The sequence below is a fragment of the Ammodytes marinus genome (genome assembly GCF_949987685.1).
Source record: "Ammodytes marinus genome assembly, chromosome: 17".
Taxonomy (NCBI): domain Eukaryota; kingdom Metazoa; phylum Chordata; class Actinopteri; order Uranoscopiformes; family Ammodytidae; genus Ammodytes; species Ammodytes marinus.
The window spans coordinates 25,576,490-25,596,119 of NC_137221.1; the positions used below are offsets into that span (position 1 = coordinate 25,576,490).

The 19,630-nt window shown below is 39.5% G+C and overlaps 1 protein-coding gene across 5 annotated transcripts in view; it reads right to left on the reverse strand.

The window, feature by feature from the left end:
- The window catches only part of phf14 (PHD finger protein 14), a 102,818-nt gene that overhangs the window by 13,251 nt on the left and 69,937 nt on the right, over nucleotides 1-19,630 (reverse strand). For 3 of the 5 annotated variants that reach the window (XM_080045764.1, XM_080045763.1, XM_080045765.1), the window contains exon 17: nucleotides 10,976-11,099. In XM_080045764.1, the coding sequence (XP_079901890.1) occupies nucleotides 10,976-11,099 (124 nt within the window). The remainder of the gene's footprint in view (nucleotides 1-10,975; nucleotides 11,100-19,630) is intronic. The other 2 variants (XM_080045766.1, XM_080045767.1) reach the window with 1 other exon arrangement.

Sequence of the window (19,630 nt, forward strand, 5' to 3'; positions counted from 1 at the left end):
GGGCTCTGGCATTGTGGGATATCTCCATCTCTCCAGAGGGGAGAGGAAGGTCTGTTTTTCCATAGGCTTGCCAGGACCCCTTTGGCACTAACATATACATATATGATAATGAAATGCCACATTTTGCATTTTGCTGCTGGTTGGGGTCGCCGTCTTAAAAGGGCAGGAGCAAGAGCGTCTCTTGTCATCCGATGCAGTGAGAGAGCTCTCACACACTGAGCCCTAGGTGGCAACATAGACCAGCCCTGCTCACACACACACACACACACTGACATCCACGCTGCCTGCATACGCTCATTTGCAAGCCCCTGAAAACACACACACACACACACACACACACACACACACACACACACACACACACACACACACACACACACAAAGATCTGCCCCACACACAATACAATCAACCTCATAAACTTGGATTAAGTTTTACACTGTATAATGTAAAACACAGAGTGCATTCTTTAATAAGCTTTGCCTTTCCTTAATCAAGCCTACAGTCCTCAAAATAATTAACAGTCAATTAGTGTGACTGATTTGTTCTTATCATGTTTTCTGCTTTCTCTGTGTTTATTTATGAGTGTGTCTTACACTGCACAACGTGGTGCCTAGCGCTAGCGTTCTCTTGCCTATGATGGCTGTACTACCTTCACAGTTAGATAAATGTTGAGCTGTTCAGATAATCCATAGTTATGCACATTACGTCTAACACTATACACATTAGGGAATAGCACATAACAATCAAGCACTCATGTATATGAAGCTTCTTAACATGGTTTGCAAGATTATACAGGTTAAGAATATTCAAATCAGATGTAAATGCAAGCTGATTTGAATGAAACATTAGATGATTAATATCTGTTCAATAAGGTATACATGCATGTAATGCCCATGGAAGATTAAGACAGACTTTAATGATCATTGGTACAAACAAACCTAACACTCAGCATTTAGACTAACAGTAGAAGGTGAGTAAACCTATATTCTTAATCTTGTACATTTTAGCTTGACCAAACTTATATTTACTCTTGGCAAAGAATACAGAACTTTATGAAATATAAAGAATAAATAACAAAAATGTATTAATTAAGCAACAATGATATTTTATTACAATGCATTATTGTGATAGACTATTCTCATTTCAATCTCATTGTACCAAAGTTGTATTGGACTCTCGTTTCTACATATCCTTTCTTTTAATTCATACAGGACTTTTCCTGATAGCCCGAACAATATTTATTTCAACATTAATAAAATATTCTCGGAAACTTGATATTTTCAAGAAATGTTTGGTATCCTATAGTTTCCTGCCACTAACATGTTCATACATCTAAATGCATTTTTTCTTTTTTCTTTATTCTTTTTTCTTTAGATGAGTAATATAATTTCTATTATTCAAAGCTGTAATAACTTAATGTAAACTGTCATTGATTTGAATCATGTTCTAAAACTCAAGTCATGTATACAGCACAAACTGGATTTATATTTCAAAACACAAGCTCATTATGATGACATGCACAATCACGTATTAAAGTGTGGAACATGTCTCAAAAAGCCTTCTCCAGGAAATTCTTTATGCTTTTCAGAGAATTTCATACCATGAAATATTGGCTATTTGGTTTGCTATAAACATAAATGTTCAACTTATGAAGCCTGTAAATCACTAAAGGGACTGTTAACACTGGAACAAACATAGTTTATTGTGCCATTGTATTTTTTTTTTATATCTGTGCCTCCTTTCATTGCCATTATAAAGTCATTAAAACTGGCTCAAATGTTGTACACTACTCTACTGTAGATTGTTGTATTGTACTTAATGTGGCCTATTCTCAGCCCGCAACAAGAAAAACATCAAGACATTAATGAAATTTACTTAAGACAATACCTCATTTGGTTGTTAATAGGAACATTGTGTGTGTGTGTTTGTGTGTAGCTCCATTTGTCTGTATGTGTGTGCTTGTGTGTGTGTATCTTGTTGCCATTCAAGAGATGACACACTTGCAGCGGGTCATAAACAGCGGCTTCATTAGCCTGTTCAGGCGGCGCGTTACGCGCTACATTTAACCACCTCTGCCCCCAGCGCTTCTCCTGCGCCCACAAACCAGTCACCAGAGAGCACAATTAAATTTCATGACTGCGCATATTTGCAATTCCCATTTCATTTATTACAAAGGGCAGTCTTTAATGTCCAATTTTTTCTCTCACTCTCCAAGAAACGTATTTCCACTTTAGTGAGGCATGACTGATATGGAAGTTACCAGGCAACACCTAATTTAATCAGAGGTAAAAATTCACAAGCAGCTTTTTTTTTTTTATCACCCCGCCAGATAACGGCAGCCTCCTGGAAGAGGATATACAGCCAGGATAAGGAACGCTGCTGTCTCTCTCTTTCCAATTTGAAGTGTTTTAGAAATAAGCAGAGCATCATAAACAGGTCTGAGTGCCTGGGCACGGTGGGGAAACGGCTTGTGTAGCTCTGCTTTAGTTCTGAGAATCAGGCTGCCAACGCACAGCATGGCAAAGAGAAAATGACAGAAATGTCTCTAAAATTCAAAATCAAACAGGAAGGGATTTCTGACTAAGTGGCAAATGTGTTTTACACATGAGATAATGACTTCTATACAGAATATTGAATGCAGGTTGCCCCAGAACTTTCACTAATACAAGTATACCAATGCAAATGAGATGGCCGAAATTATGCACAGCTTGCACAATTATAGTATTGCCAAAAACCTATAGTGGAGGACACCAATTATACATACCAATAATCATTTTAGATGATTTGACCAATGTTATTTGAGGGTTAAAATGACATATATAGCCAGCAGCAGATTACATATGCTGTAAATAATTAATGTCAATTCTGAGCAAAAGTTAATGGGCCCGACAAGATAAAACCTTATCCTGCTGTCTGGAAGCCAGTGTCTGTCTTTAGCCAAAGATCATTTGTAAAGGAAAATACATTGAAATGAATACAAGACCACAACATATGAGCCTATCTTTCTAGTCTCATGTTTAAAGGCCTCGACTGTGCTGTTTCTGGAAGTAAAAATCCCATTCATATTCTCCATTGTGGATTTGATTATAAGCCATAATGTAATAACCATCCAAGGCAGACTTACCATGAGCTACCTGAGTGTGAATTAATGGTATACACTTTTGTATGATAGTTTGCATGATATTAACCTTGTTTTAAGAAAAACATAGTTCATTCGCGATCTCAGGGAGAAGTACTACACTACCCATGACCCATGGGGGTTTTGAATGGGAAAATGTACTTCAGGAACCGCAAAAAAAAGGGGTCATCACTATTGAGCCCTATTAGCACTAGTCCTATGCTTATTGGTACAGAGGTGTTTACCTGTATTGTTGTGGAGCAAAAATTACACTGGGTTGGGGTTAGGCCTTATTAGTGTAAGGTTTGATAAATGTTGCATAAGCCATAGATACAGCACTTTAGTTGAAGGTCAACCATTAAAACAAAGTTGGACTTCTGGGGTTTGTTCATGACAGCAATTACACCGTGCTTTATATGAACACACATCAAGCTTAACAAGCCAGTGTCTTATTTTATCCTAAGTCCTCCGCAAGTAAAGGCCAATACATCCAAAGTAGCCATATATTAAAATGTGGTGGAGTCACAAAAAGGAGACAAAGTGTATTATGTATATTTATTGTAGGGAAACTCCAACCAGAATGCAATTAGAATGTTGCATGCTTTGTGCCTACGCAGCAGGAGCCAGGGACTTGTGGGAATGCTATCTTAACTGAAGGCTGGTGCTGCTGCTGCTGTGTGTGTGTGTGTGTGTGTGTACGCGCTACACTGTTTATGGCCATGCAATACTGAGGGGGTCCGACAAAGTGTCCTCATGTACGCTGAGCGCTAAGAGGGTTATTAGAATGAGCCAGGTCCAGAGAAATAGACTGCTGAGGGGCCACCGGGAACTCTCAGCAGCAATCACACACTCCGCTTTGCTCCACAAATTGGCCCCTGAGAGGAGGCACGGGCGTCTGTAGCGCCTACTTAAAGTGATTGAGGTGACTCCTAGCCATTGATTTTCTCTTGGTCTTTGGCCACCCTTGACCACGTCCCTGCAGGCTACTTTAGCTAGCTAGCCCCTGCTTGCCTTTAAATCACATTAAACTGTGGTTAAACTTGGGCCACGTCTATAAAAAAAAAAAAAAAAAAAAAAAAGAGCCATCATTGATGAGGTTATCAGGCTTTAAGCACCTCAATCTCTTGAGTAAAAGCCTAGACTGTTGGGGCGTATTGATCGCGCATTCCTTAACAGCCTTAAACGTGAACTTGAATAAACAACAGAGAGCTAACAAATTCAAATCAAACTTGGGATTAATTTTCAATCCATAAATGCACCAACTGAAATGCCTCACTGGGAAAATAAAAACGTAGTAAAAAGTTAGATTTCTCACTAAGATAGACACCCACTGGATGGGGAGTTGGTAGAAAAAAGTGCATAGCCTCGGCCTCCCTCTAAATAGCAGAGGATCTGATGAGTAATGACGCCTGTTTTTCTTTTAATTTACTCAATATAGTGAAGTCGGCCGACTGTGACAATTCATTAAATTAATTAGGCTAACTTAATTAGAGTCTTTCACAGGTCAAGTGACGGAGCCTCTGATTGATGGCACAGCTTGTAAAAGGTAATCTCCCTCTGAATTGGGAATGACATCCAAAGGAACATTAGCGGCTACACAAAAAAAACAGCAAACACTTGTAGTGAAAAAACGGCTAACGCTAACTCTTTAAGACACAACTCATGCAACAAACAAACAGAGCTGCATACTTTGAGGTCATGCGATAACTTCAAATACAAAGCTGATGTGCTGTGTAGGAGTGGGGGCCTAGGCCATATGGCTGTGTGGAGGAAGCGAAAGTAATGCAAATTTTATGCACTGTAATTTCAAGCGGTCGCAATCCTTTTGATGACAACAGTTGGGTACTGCAGCTTTAGAGTAGTGCGTCCCACACAAAGGTCACAGTTGAGCACTTTAAAACACACTGGCCCGGGCAACTTTAAAAAGCCTTTTGGCATTTTAAAACCTTTTATCCAACTCTTCTGGATCTGATTCACCGTGGAAACCTAGGCATTGCCAGGCAAGTGCTGCAAGGGTGTAAATAAAGCCTTAAACAAGCGCCCCCTTTTGGCATGGTAACAGGCTTTGAATTAAAGGCCATCCGTATATTACGGCAAAGACTGTCACTTTATTACTGAAATCAATTTGGTGAGGGCTCTGGGGGTTGACAGCTGGAGGGATGCAGCCTTGGTTGGAGCGAGGTTTATCTAAGGCAGGCAGGCCCACAGAAACACAGCATCTATAATGAACTCAAGCCTTGTCTAATAAAGCCTTTTATTGGCCCCTTTGCACAACAGAAAAACACACAACCGAACCGGTACTCAAGCTCCTGCATTCTCCTCCTGCTACATGTTACACCAAGCAGCCTTTCTGTAATGACTACTGCTCTATTAACATCTCAACTATACAAGGACAATCACAGGGACAAATCCTCCATCAAAATACATTTGGTTATTAATCAGGAGCTCAACAGAAAGAGGCCCAGGCACTCAGAAACACAGAAGGTAACAAACACCTTTCTTTTGAACTACGGTGGGAATTTGTATTTGGTTTGGTCACAAAGCCAAAAAAATGCTCATCATCTTTAGATTGGTTTCCTTCTGGGACAACAGCCATGCAGACCAGTATGATGCAGTGTGGCGTATGGTCTGAGCACTGACAGGCTGACCCCCCACCCCTTCAAGACCTGCAGCAATGCTGGCAGCACTCATTGGATTTTTTTCCAAAGCCAACCTTTAGATATGACGCTGAGCACGTGCACTCAACCTTCGTAAACCGGGCCGCAGTGCAGTATTTCAACATGATAACGACCCCAAACACACCTCCAAACGACCACTGGCTTGCTAAAGAAGCTGACGGAAAAGGTGATGGACTGGCCAAGCATGTCTCCAGACCTAAACCCTATCGAGCCTCTTTGGGGCATCCTCAAACAGGAGGTGGAGGAGCGTATGGTTTCTAATATCCACCAGCTCCTTGATGTCGTCATGAATGGGTGGAAGAGGATTCCAGTGGCAACCTGTGAAGCTCTGGTGAACTACATGCCCAAGAGGGTTAAGGCAGTGCTGGAAAATAATGGTGGCCACAGGCTCCATTCATGTTGGCTTGCTAATCTATGCAAGTGTGAAGCCTTCTTCTTTTTCAATACCAAAGGAAAATCACCAGCGCTAAAATGATAAAAAATGAAATGAAAATGAACATAAGATAAGACCTCTATTTCCATTGTATTCAAAATACAATTAAACAGAAATATAATTAGCAATGTAAAGTCTCTGATGTATTTCTAGTTCAGACCAATTAAATCCCAATGTCTTGCAGTTTCCTTGACTTGGGATAAATGATAAATTTTCTTCATATCTTTGGCTTCTTTATTGCAACATGTCGTAAAGTTTCTCAGGAATCAGTCTCAAGCACAATACGGTATTGTTTTGTTTTATAAAATGATAAGAAATGAACAGCATTTTTGCCTTATCTGTTGCACATAGATGTGATCCCAAAACAGTGTTGTTACCAAAATGTGTTCCTGTTGTCACCCCCCAAAGGCCCATCCTGAGACAAGAAAAACCCTGACTTGGACCATAATGTTCCAAACCAACTTCAAATAGAAAAGTGTCTTGTTCACACACACACACACACACACACACACACACACACACACACACACACACACACACACACACACACACACACACACACACACACACACACACACACACACACACACACACACCATCACTTAGATACTCGCCCCCCCTGCGTATACCACTTCCAACAGATGTCATACGTCTTCACTCTTAGATAAGAGCAGTTTGCTGTAGGGAGCTTTTGACAAATCACTTCCTCTACCATTCTCTGTAGCAGACTGTCAGGCAAGAGGGGCTGACCTCCAGGTATCTCTGCCGGCAGCTGAATCTCACTCGCAAGCCATCAGGTGAGGTTCTGCACTTAATGCTGGCATTTAAAGAAACATCCCCCCCCCCCCCCCCCCCACCCACCCACAGGCAAAAACGCTGCATGGCTTGGCATTTAAAAGCAGATAATAAAACTTTCCTTAAATACAGCTCTCATCTCAGAGTGCTTTTTAGATGCCCTTAGTGGAGTCAATTATCTCCCCCATACTTGCTATTACCGAGACACTCTGAGCACCTCGCGCCTAAAAAGGTCTGTGCGCCGCGCTTTCTCAAATATGTCACATGACATTCCTATAACTGCCTCTCAAAATGTAAGACCTCGCAACATTATCAATGCTCCAACACGTGTCGGTTTCCTTTTATCCATTTCTTGCTTAAACATGCCCCTTCAAGTGTAACGGGTGAACTCAAATCGAAGAATAAAAACAATTCTCTGAATCACAAACACCTCTATGTATAGTATAGTATAGCTGTGAGCTACATTCCAAAGAAAAAAAGATTTGTGTAACCAACCAATGCCTTGAACAGGCTTACAGTTATTGAGCATGAGTGATCTTTGCTTGCTAAAAAAACGAATGAAGAGAAAGAAACATTCACACCAATTTGGGAAATGACAGAGAGTTTAGAGGGAGAAAGAGCAGCCCGGCGAGATACTCACACTGTTACACTTTACATAAGCGCAAAGTACAAGTCAAGCACTAGCTCACTCTACTGTATATCAATAGCAATGTTACCTTCAGTGGGTCGGAGCTACTTGATCTACATACCTGTTTACGGAGCCTAGGCTGTGTATTAACACTGGCTTTTTTTTTCAACGCGCACAGAGTATGTACAGGTAGCGGATCATGATAAGATATAAAATTATTTTGTGACAAAAAAAGTGATTTTGACAACAAGTGTTCTCAAGAATTGCTGACTCCACCTTTAACAGAACAATTCTGAGGTGTATTAGGAATGTGAGTGGGAGACGCAGTAGACTGATAAGATTAAGCTTTTTTAAATGCATTCTACATTGGAAACAAATCAATTAGAAACCCAGAGTTGAATATGTTACTTAATACATCACCTAAGGTTTATGTAGTGTATACACAACTGAACATGAAGGCATACTAAGTGTGCATAACAGATTGTATTGGTTCGTCAAATAATAATAAACAAAATCACTGTTGGACCCCATATCCCACTTGTAGTTCCATAACTGTCATGTTGGAGACTGAAAAGCAACAACATAGAAATAAAGATAAGACATACCCTGTGTTCCAATCCCCATACTTCCCTACTATTTAGTACGCCAGAAAAAGATTTAGGATGTCCCAATACATGCACTTCAATTGTAGTATGCTGAAAATACATAAATGCCCCACTAACAACAATAGCATTTTGGAGTATTCGTCTTTATTCTTGAAATTTCTTGACATAATACAAAAAAAAAACTTCCTTATCTGATTTTTCTCCTCTCCTGTGGCCCTTAAACTCTTCTGTACTTCAGTATGTTGTGTAGTAAAAAGAAAGAGTATGTGATTTGGAACACAGGGACTGTTTGGATATGAAGGAAGGGTAAAATAAATTGTCCAACGACATCTTGCTTTATATTCAAAGCAAAAAAAGAACTGTCATTTATTGTTAAGAACCACACTGCTCCTTGGTGGGTGTTTAAAAAAGAGAGAGCAGAAACATTTAGATGTTCTTGATAATGGCCTGTTTACTTCCTGTGATTCAGAATTTTGACTATGGCTTTTAAAAATCCACTTGGTCTGTGCCAGCATCAATCAGTGCCTATTATTCACATAGATGGAGCCCTAGCAGGATAAACCACTAGCATCTAGAGAAATGGAAATTGGAGATACATTTATCAATTAGGTTGAGAGGCTGCCAAATGTTACCCCTTCATTGCAATACAATTGAATAGTAAAAAAAAAAAAGGATGCATGCAGTTACCATGGTAAATTTGCAAGTGTTGGGTTTTGGGCTTTACATGAACATTCCAACAATATGTAGAGAGAGCAGACATTGTATTTACATTTGTTGCACTATTTAGAAGGCATTTATTTTTTAATTGTATAATTATCTGATCTTATTTGATCCTTTTGAACGTATTGCACCGTGGGGTCGGAGAGAAACCTTCACCCGGTTCCGAATCGCATACTTTCTACTATTTAGTATGGTAGAAAAAAGATTTAGGATGTCCTGATTCTTGTGGCCAGATTTAGGATGGATGGAAAGACCCGGATGCTACATCCGGCCGAGATTTCTAGTGTTGAAAACAGCATCATATTTGGGCGATTCTGACCCACAATCCGGTGCATACCTGAAGTGACGTCACATCAACGGAGCCTCCATATGAAAACAAACAGGGATGCGACGGATATAACAGCAAGAGGCAAGATTAAGGCGCAATGTTATGATGAAATAAATAAGTAAAAGTACGTCCCAATAGTATGCCTACTGCATCCTAACTAGATTCTTTTCATCGTCAGGTGTACCGTACTTTTCGGACTATAAGCCGCAACTTTTTCCCAATTTTTCGACCCTGTTATTACACAGCACAGTATATGTTCTGTAGCTACTAGGGATGGGCGTTAGTAATCGAGTACTCCTTGTTTCAAATGAACTCGATTGATGGAAGAGGAAAATCGTTTTTTTTTTTTTTTTTTGTGTTTGTAGCCTTTAAGCCGGCCAGCCGGCCGCCCCTATTTTGAAATGTTATATACGTGTACAAAACGGCACAAAACGGATAAAATAAAGTTGAACTAAATTAAATATTTTGATGCAAGTTAAATAAACTAAGCGTTGTGTCAAACAGCAACCGCAAATAACTGCCACCGCAGCGCAGCCTGTGTTCTCCACAGCACCGTGGAGCTGAACACGGTCTCTCCTTTCTTTAGAACATTTTCAGGAATATAACTGTCCAATTATTTCAAAGCAGATGATAAAGTTAAGTTTATAAAAAGGGGAGATGACACCTGTTACTCTCAGTTAGTAATGAGTAGACTCCAGGTGAGCATGCAAGGTGCTCTCCGCTTGGAAAGAAAAGTAAAGAAGAAGCAAGGCTTACGTACTTCAGGCACATTCGCTCCGAGCCAACAACAGTTAAGAAGCCTTCAATAGGGAATATGGGGATAAGATTCAAAAACCGACCGGTGTAACGTTCCGTTAATGAGGAATTAGTCGCGGTAATTATTCACGGACACGGAGTGAGCATTACACGGTTGGATATACAACTATCTGCTTTGGTGAGTTATTTATATATATTTAAATTGTAGGACAATCATTTTATATTATTTGCTGCCCTTCTTATTTTAAATGGTGACTTAGGCTATTTCTTTGTTACAACTACAGCCCATGCCTTTTTTCTCCCCAACGCAGACCTACTCGATCGGATTAAATTGTGGCCCGTCTATTTAATTACTTTCAGTGAGGAAAATGTGTTTTAAACTTGTGGGAATAAATCCTTAATATCATATGGATACTGTGACTGTTTGACAATAAGCATTGAGCGCTTTATTGCGGTGAACAGTTGTTCTGTAGACAGATGCGTTGCGTTCTAAAAATAGAAAAAAGTTTAACGAGGAATCGATTGATCCTCGAGGAATGCAAGCGATCACACGAGTAGTGAAATCACTTGTGCCCATCCCTAGTAGCTATTGCACTAAATGGTAACACTTGAATACGTTGCAAATATGCAACTTGTTTGTTGAAATGTTAATAAATGGGAGATTCCTCAAGCAGCCATCTCTTTCCCGACAATCCCCTCTGTGCACAAATTCTTACATATGGTAATTAAACATTATAACACCTGCGGCTTATAGTCCAGTGCGGCTTATTGTGCGGAAAATACGGTAGTATGTAGAATAGAAAAAAGAAATAGTATGTGATTCGGAACGCAGGGCTATTATTCGATTCCTCTGTATATCTGGCCCATATTGCATAAAATGGACTATAAAAAAAGTTGACTTGGACTTATACACACTCACCTTGGAGGAGGACGTGTCACACTCCTGGCATATCCATCCATACCCTGTCTGCTTGGGGGACTTCTTGAGCGGGGGGTCCAGACAGCCAAAGTGATAGCAGAGCCGGCACTGGTCACACCTGCGGCACAGCACAGAAGGCCATGTGTTTAAGTCCTCACATAAATAAGAGCTATACAGTGACAAGGGAGCTAGGGATGGATGGATGGTGACAGGGCAGCTAGTTGTCAGTCATGAGACTATTGTTAATGCATTGTAAAAATCCCTCTAATCACCCCACTCCCTTGACCTTACACACAGCCATTGACACATCCACGGCCAGATAATTACAGGCCTTGTTACTGTCAGATAAATGGACTGACTCAGTGTGTGTCCTCATAGTAACACAGGGTCACAAGACACAGACAGAGGGGAACACCTCTGGAAAACTTTAAAGGAAATATGCCCGCAGAAGATTAGACTATCTATCTATCTATCTATCTATCTATCTATCTATCTATCTATCTATCTATCTATCTATCTATCTATCTATCTATCTATCTAATGTAAACTTTTCCAAATCCCAACACTTTTAAAGCTCACCAATGAACAATTCTGTCCATAAAAAGGTTTCTGAAAATGTTTTATTCGTTTCTAAAAGGTGTCTAACGGTATACTCTGTTTTACCACAACACAGGAATGAGGCTTCAGTTAATCAGATCAATTCTACAGAGTAAGAATGTCTATACTTGTGAGAAGTGTCAATTCTGCACGCCATGTTTCTTTGGATTTGACTGTCCACTCTAAAATCCCATTTTGAATCCCAGTCGGGGATTTGCTGGAAAATTGAATAAATAAAATAAAAGGTGTTCTGCTCAGGTGATGGGAAATACACAGGCTACATTATGCTGTGCCTTTTCTCTTTTATATTGTTTATTTGTTATTAGTTTAATACATTATTTTTATTAAACAGCAATTTCTTTAAGAATTGTTATTTTTTTACAATTATTATTTAAATTTGTTATATATAATTGTTGTTCAGATGCTGGGGGAATGTGGGGTAGGGATGGAGGGGGATTCAATTTTGTAATATTGCTGAAAATGTGATTTATTAGCACAACTTCTTGAAAAATCCAATAAACAGATTTTATAAAGAAAAAACAACATGGCAATCATAAAAAGGGGAAGAATATGTAATTCCACACCTCCCCCTGTAATGTTAATGTTGATGAATGGGCCTTTAGATTGATTCATACATGTCCTGTGGTCTTGGTAAACTGCTCCTTGTGAAGTTAAACTCTACACTGAGCATAACTATGGTCTTCAAAATAATCTCTATCTGAACCTCTATACAGATACACACTATACACTATTGTCTTGTTTGTTGTGTTTCTCTGTCTGTTAAACCTAAACCTTCATGCTGTCCTTTCTTTCCCAGTAATGAAGACAAATACAGAGGGTTCAGCCTGACCTCCGTGGCTGTTAAGCCCTTATCAGATTTCCATTGGAGAATGTGAATCTCCTTCATTGATTAGGACATAATTGGCTCTAATTGTGGTGTGTGTGTGTGTGTGTGTGTTTGTGTGTGTGTGTGTTTGTGTGTGTGTGTGTGTGTGTGGGGGGGTGGGGGGTGTTGGTGAAGGGCACTCAGACCTTTATAAATGATTAAAAGAAAGAGTGGTGCTCTGTCTTTGCTTTGCAGTCACAGGTCACTCACTACTGGCTCAGATAGACCAATGCCTTCAATGTATTTTAGATTGGGTTTCTATTAAAGGAAGAAAAAGGGTAAAACAAAGAGGTGACTTTACTGTTCTACAAATCAGGTCAAATAAATATATGTAAAGTATTCCTGTATGTAACAATCTACATACCAATATAGTGTGTAAACATATTCACTCCCTTTACGCACTGCCAAACTGCAATTGCAATCATTTTCAATACCGTTTAATGTTGATTATTTGTCTAGAAATAGATGAGTCATTTAATCTATACAGTGTAGACTATGAGAACAAAGAGCCCTGAGATGATGGCTTCACTTGATTCGTTTTGTTCAACAGTTTTGAAAACCAAATAAGTTGAATTTAAGATGAACTAGGATGACTATGATTGTTGACAGAGATTTTCTTTTTTAAATCCAATATGTATCTCCTTTCTCAACATCCTAGTTTTGCCTCCTCAATTTTATTATTCATGTTGGTTTTTTCTTGCTATAAAATGCATACACTGCTCAGGACAATCGTCAAATATGCATGTTATTCCTCAAAGAATAGACTATTGTTGAATATCTGTCAAGGAAAGTCAACATGGGTCGTGCATACATTACAAATCAAAGTATTGATAACTGATTGAAGGGGATAATGGACAAGGGGAAAAAGAACAGCGGTATTTGAGAAGCCACCATCTGCTTTATGAAGACACTTTGTGTGTTGTGTGTGAAAAACATTAGTGTTGTTGCTAAGGTAAACTGCTGTTTATTGGTATGGACCCAAGGTTTAAAGTACAGGAGGCTAAATTGAATTTGATATACCCCCAATATATGATTTGAAATCATATATATTAAAAGAAAAAAGTATAGACATAGATCTTTCAGGTGTGTTCCACCTAAAACTTGGATAGATTATGTATTTTTCAGTATCAGTCCTGTAAGGTTGAGGCATTTCAGTTATTGAGATATATTGAGAAATCAGCGGGGATCACTGCTTCATTCTGTTGGGATTGTTGTGCTCTTTCAATACATATCATGAAATCACATTTGACACTGTGTCCATGAAGCTGTCTGTGCAGCAGATTTGTAGCAGGCGGTGTTTGGATATCAATGACTGTAGTCTTCAACAGTGAAGCCAGCTTTGTGTTGGACGTGTGTGCTGAAAGGAATTAGGCAGTTTGATGCTATCGAGATCTGATGGCTTTACAAGACAAATGCAATATGGTAAATGCAAATAAGCCTCAGGGTTTGACTGTGGCAACATGGGAAAAGAGCACCATAATAATAATGGATTGGATTTATATAGTGCTTTATTTCCTAGGAACTCAAAGCGCTTTACAGGGTTCCAGGTTCCATTCATTCACACACAGTCATACCAGTGGTGGTAAACTACGATAGTAGCCACAGCTGCCCTGGGGCAGACTGACGGAAGTGTGGCTGCCATTCCGCGCCAACGGCCCCTCCGACCACCACCTCAAACATACAGCAGTCATACACATTCACACGAGCATGACAATGAACATGGAGGAGTGGAGGGCTTGGAAAGGTGATGTTACATTCTTCTGTTCTTTTCATGTCTATGAATCATCTATGAATGATGATCAAAACACAAAAATAAGACCCAAGTTGTAATAAACCAGAATGATCCTTTAAGCAACCAACCGAACACAGTAGGGACTCAACCTCCATTTAGACTGAGAAGGACCAAACACAATACACAAGGAGTTATAAATGTTAGCCCTCTGGCTCTAAGACTTCAAGACAAGCAGTAAAACTTGGTCTAATCATATATACCTGTAGTGTTTACACGTTAAGCCTGGTAGATTTACTAAGATCAGAGCAGAAATGTAATTGACAGATAATTGGCATCTTATGAGTTGTCGGGGCATATGGTAACAGCTGCTACACATTAACAAATGCGGAGGCTGGTGGATACACATACACACACACACACACACACACACACACACACACACACACACACACACACACACACACACATACACGCACACACAAAGAGCAGAGAAATCTTGGATGGGGGGCTGAGCAGGCATATCTGCTTAGGAAAGGATGGGATTTTTAAAATGCCCTGCGGCCACCTAGTGAATAGAAGACAAATGACCAAAGTGTGTTTGCTCCACTAATGAGCACACTCCTTTTGTCGCACACAAACCACCGATTGATTTCACGTGAATCTCAAACTAAGGCTAAGGAAGATGCTAAGTCTTCAGTTTCTCTGCTGGAGACTTGAATAGCTTCCAAACTCACAGGAGGGCTGTTTTTATTAAGCAAGACTGTGACGACTGCACACATGCTTCCCCAATTACTTTACCTTAATGAACCCTTTGTAATGTGTGTTGTGTATCGTGGGGGAAGATCTTTGAATTAAAGCAGTGTTATACACACTCATTTTTCTGTGTGTGTATGTGTGTGTGTGTGTGTTGGGGATGGGGGGCTAATGAGGTTTTCTATCTTAATTTAACCATGATGTTGGGCCAAAGTTTGATTATTTTTTCAGCAAAACTGTGCTTTTAATTTGGACAGAGAGTTTATGAGAGAGTAACTGCCCGTGGAATCAAAGTAAAAGCACCAGTAACTGAGTAGATGGATGGTTACTGAGGTAGAGTTGCGTGTCATCAGCGTAAATAATGAAAATTGAGACCATGTTGGCAGATGATCTGACCAAGGGGTAGCATCTAGATGAAAACATGTTTTTTCTATATAGTGAACGTCCTGGGGAAGAGCACTTGTACTTTTGGAATACGAAGAAGACAAAGTACTACAGTATAAATAACTAAATACATCTTTACCTCATCACTTGATATTTTGGAAAGACTTGAAGCAGTGGAGGATGACTCAATCTCTAGTAACTTTTTTTTCTTGAAGGCCACTGTAGCTTCTGTAAATGATCTGGGAAGTGTTAGCTAGGGAGCGTATAATCTCACTACTAGATGCTGCGCATACTCAGATATTACACACTGAACCTTCAGTAACTGATAACCATAATCTCTATCATCAAAACTTTAATATAGAAACGTATAGGTGACATCACAGACACATTGTTCATGTGTTACTACGATCTGTTCTGTAACCAGTGTTTGGCAGGTCACCTGACCAAACTAGTGAGAAAACACATGCTTCATGCTATGGTATTTGATACATATAAACCTAATTTCATCAGAATAACACCCTAGTAGGGTTGCAAAGGGGTGGAAAGTTTCCGGTAAATTACCGGAAAGTTTCCGGAAACTTTCCACGGGAACTTTCGCTCGGGAATTTTGGGAATATTCAAAATTGGAAATTATAGGAATTAACTAAATGTCTGTAATTTCAATGATTTTTTTTTCATATCCAAACATAAATCTAAACATTTAAACACATGTTTGGTCATAGGCAGACATCCATGCAAAATAATACAATTAAAAAACATCAGATTTGAACAGATATATTTGTAAAAAGAATTTTCAAGTTTTGATTATTTTATGAACAATCAATAATTTCACTGAACAACAAAAAGATGAATGTTAAATATTACTCATCTGTCTGACCCCACCCATTCAATGAATAAAGTCAAATGCCCCCCATGTGATGGAGGAATGCACAGTGCATGTAGGGGGCATGGCCTCAGTACCCCTGCAGTAGGATGTGTGCTATGTGCAATTTGCCAAGTGTACTTGCATAAAATCTGGTTATTTTAGTCAAGATTATGCTAAAATATATTGTCCCCAACTATATTTAAAATCACAGTTTAAGCCTCTGTAAACCTGGTCTAGTAAAAATCAATAAATTATATCAAGTTGGGTGTCTCAAACTTTTTTTAAAAATCTGATTTGAAATTAAATGTTCATAAATATATTAAAACTTAGTTGAAAAAACTGCTTTTTACAGTCTAGAACATTTGCCTGGACTGAAATAACATAGTTAGGAGAATGTAATGCATTTGGGTTGCTTTAAATTTAGTAAATTCCCGTTTATTCCTGTTAATTCCCAAAATTCCCGTTAATTCCCATAAATTCCCATTAATTCCCATGGAAAGTTTCCAACTTTGAAAATTCCCGGAATTTTGCAACCCTACACCCTAGTGAAGAATAGTGAATTTAGACCATTACTATCTGATCTACGTCAATGTAGCCCACATTGTTCTCTTCACTGTCTGAGCCACCTGCTACCTATCTGCTCCAATACTGCCCTTACACAGCCAGCCACATCAAGGTCCTTGATGTTATCAAAGCAATTTGGCCCTGCTTTAATCATTGGGAAAATTGAGCAGCCCCCCCCCCCCCTTGTACTTTGGAAACAGACAAAATCCAATCACTCATAAGAGAGCTTATTGATTGATGTAATCTTATTGGAAGTGAGGTGGTGGAGGGGACACGATTGATTGCTTTTGTCTTGCTACACGTGTTGCTCTCGGTTTGGCGATTCGTGTCCACTTTCATCTGCCATTTAATCTCTGTGTGAAGTTCTCAGATCTCCAAGCGTCACCCCCCCATGGACCCGATCTCACCATGCGAACTGGTGGCTCCACAGAATACAAGATGACTTCTTTTGATCTTATCCCCCTCCTCAAATACGCTGTCACATTTCTCTCTAGGTCTCATAATGACGAAGCAACCCCACTCCAAGAAACTGCAACACTCGGCCACGTAGCCTGCAGCAATATTATTTGGGGTATCACTACAACTGAGTTCAGTCTGGGATGATGAGAACATAGATGAAACAATAGCAGATTAAGTCAATGTGCTATGTGTCTAAATCGGAGCTCTTTAGAACAGAAACGTAGTTTATTTAGTAGCAGTAATTGCAACTAAATGAACTATGTCCAAGCAGAGGAAAGCAGCAAATGCTATTGATTTCCGGATGTACGTCATTACTGTTATGAGTTGGTTTCAAAAAAGGAGAATAAACTCATCTATTAAAAGCATCCTAAATTGGGTTCATATCTCAACTAAGATATTATGTCACATAAAACATCTATGCAGACAATAGCCAGCAAACCAGAAAATGTAGCGTATTTTAAACAGTATTATCATTCGAGCTGGAGAAAAACAAACAAACACGAGCATTCGGTTAACTAAGTAGTCATCTCCTCCTACGACTTTTCGATGCTTGGATTGGGTGTGGGGGCTGTGTCCTCATAACCCATCACAAATATTGATTGGCCAGGTACAGGTAAATAAACAGGTTCTAAGCTCTTTCATTTATTGAACTATTCTCAGGCAGAACCCGGCCTTATCACTGACCTAACCTTTTTCAATCCAACCACTTATAACAATGATTGCTCATACATATTTTAACGTAAGCAAGCCACAAGCCAAACCGAAACACATTACAAACACCATGACAACATTCAAACCCACAGAAACCAAGCGCTCATAGCTAAATAACCTTAATGACGAGACACAGAACCTGTTGGGTTATTGATGCTTGTTGCTTTGTACGCTCACCTCCACCATGTATCGACAGTGGCGTTTTGTGGCCCTAAAACAAACGTCCTTTCTCTCCGGGCAGCCCTGGAGTCTAAGCCCAGGTGACTGAAACTAGGCACTGAATTTATCACGAGTGGGCAATGCAATTATCTTGGGGGGGTGGCCACGTGACAGAAATCAATATGACACAAAGCACTGAGCCATTGACTCTCATCCATGACAAAGTGTGCCGGTTGTCTTCCATAGAAAGGAGTGGATTATTGGACTTGGCGGGGGCCTCCTACTTTTTTTGATTTACTGTTGGGTCACTGCTACATTATAAAAGAGCCATTGTTTTACAAGAGAGGGGGGGGAGGGAGTAATAATGAATGGACTGCTGAAGTTGCACTGCAGAAAGCCCACATACAGTCAGAGTGGGTGCTTTAATTAGCTCATCTGTACCCCACTCATTCACAGCTGGGATGGCCCAGTAGTGATTTCTATACATCTCTCACTATATAGGGGCTTTGTATTTGTCTGAAGTTTATCCTGTTTTCCAGTAGGGGGCCCCAGTGAATTGAAAAACAGCCTTGGAAGAAGAGTCCATTTCAGCAGCAAGTCTGTGCCCCTCATCTATGTGGGATAAACCCGGAGGCCGCAAATATAGTCTACTCACTACCTGTGCCTTGCTAAGGAAATTCCAATAGAGATACAGCATGTAGCACACACACAACTCCATTAAAAAAAAGTCTATCATGAGGTAGGATATAAGACTACACTGCAAAAAATGCAAAGTTTTCTAGTCAAAATATCTACCGGCACTTCAATTCAAGTCAAGACACAATCACCTAACAAGCAACATTTCAGTAAGATATAGGAACTTGTATGTTCAACACGCCCCCAATTGAAAATGAGGATTACAAGGCTGGCTTACTATGACATGCTCAATATGACTATTTCTAGGTAACTTCAAGATGGATCTCATCTTAAAATGATAAAATATCACGTGATAATCTTATTTCAAGTAGGTGATTATATAAAATCCAGAACAGTGCCACTTATGTATTACTTGAATGAAGTTAAATTAGACTTGAAATCAAGAGAATGACATGGACAAGTCAGTGGAGGAATACTGCTTTTGAACATACATACGACTTCCTAATAGTAGTATAATATACTTCAAAATGTGTTTCCCTTACCAAGTTAATTTTAACGTATTCCATTGGCAGTATCTTTTTTCTTTTTTTTACTTATGAAAAGTGAAATACACCTTGTATTGCTTTTTTTCTTCTTTAAAAAGAACGTATTTCACTTATTTTTGAAGAAGCATTTTTTTTCCAGTGTACAGGACTCTGGAGATCATATTCAGTGTGTAATGATAACACAATGGGTTAGAAGGCAAAACACAATGCAGTTCAAAGATGAGCAGACAGAAAGCCGTAAAGGCGTATAGGAGAGGGAGCGATGGATATCTCAGGAAGCATTTAAGCGCAGCAGCAGCACCCACACACACACACTGTGGCACAGAGTCAGTGGGATAAAGAGACAGAGAGGGGGGAA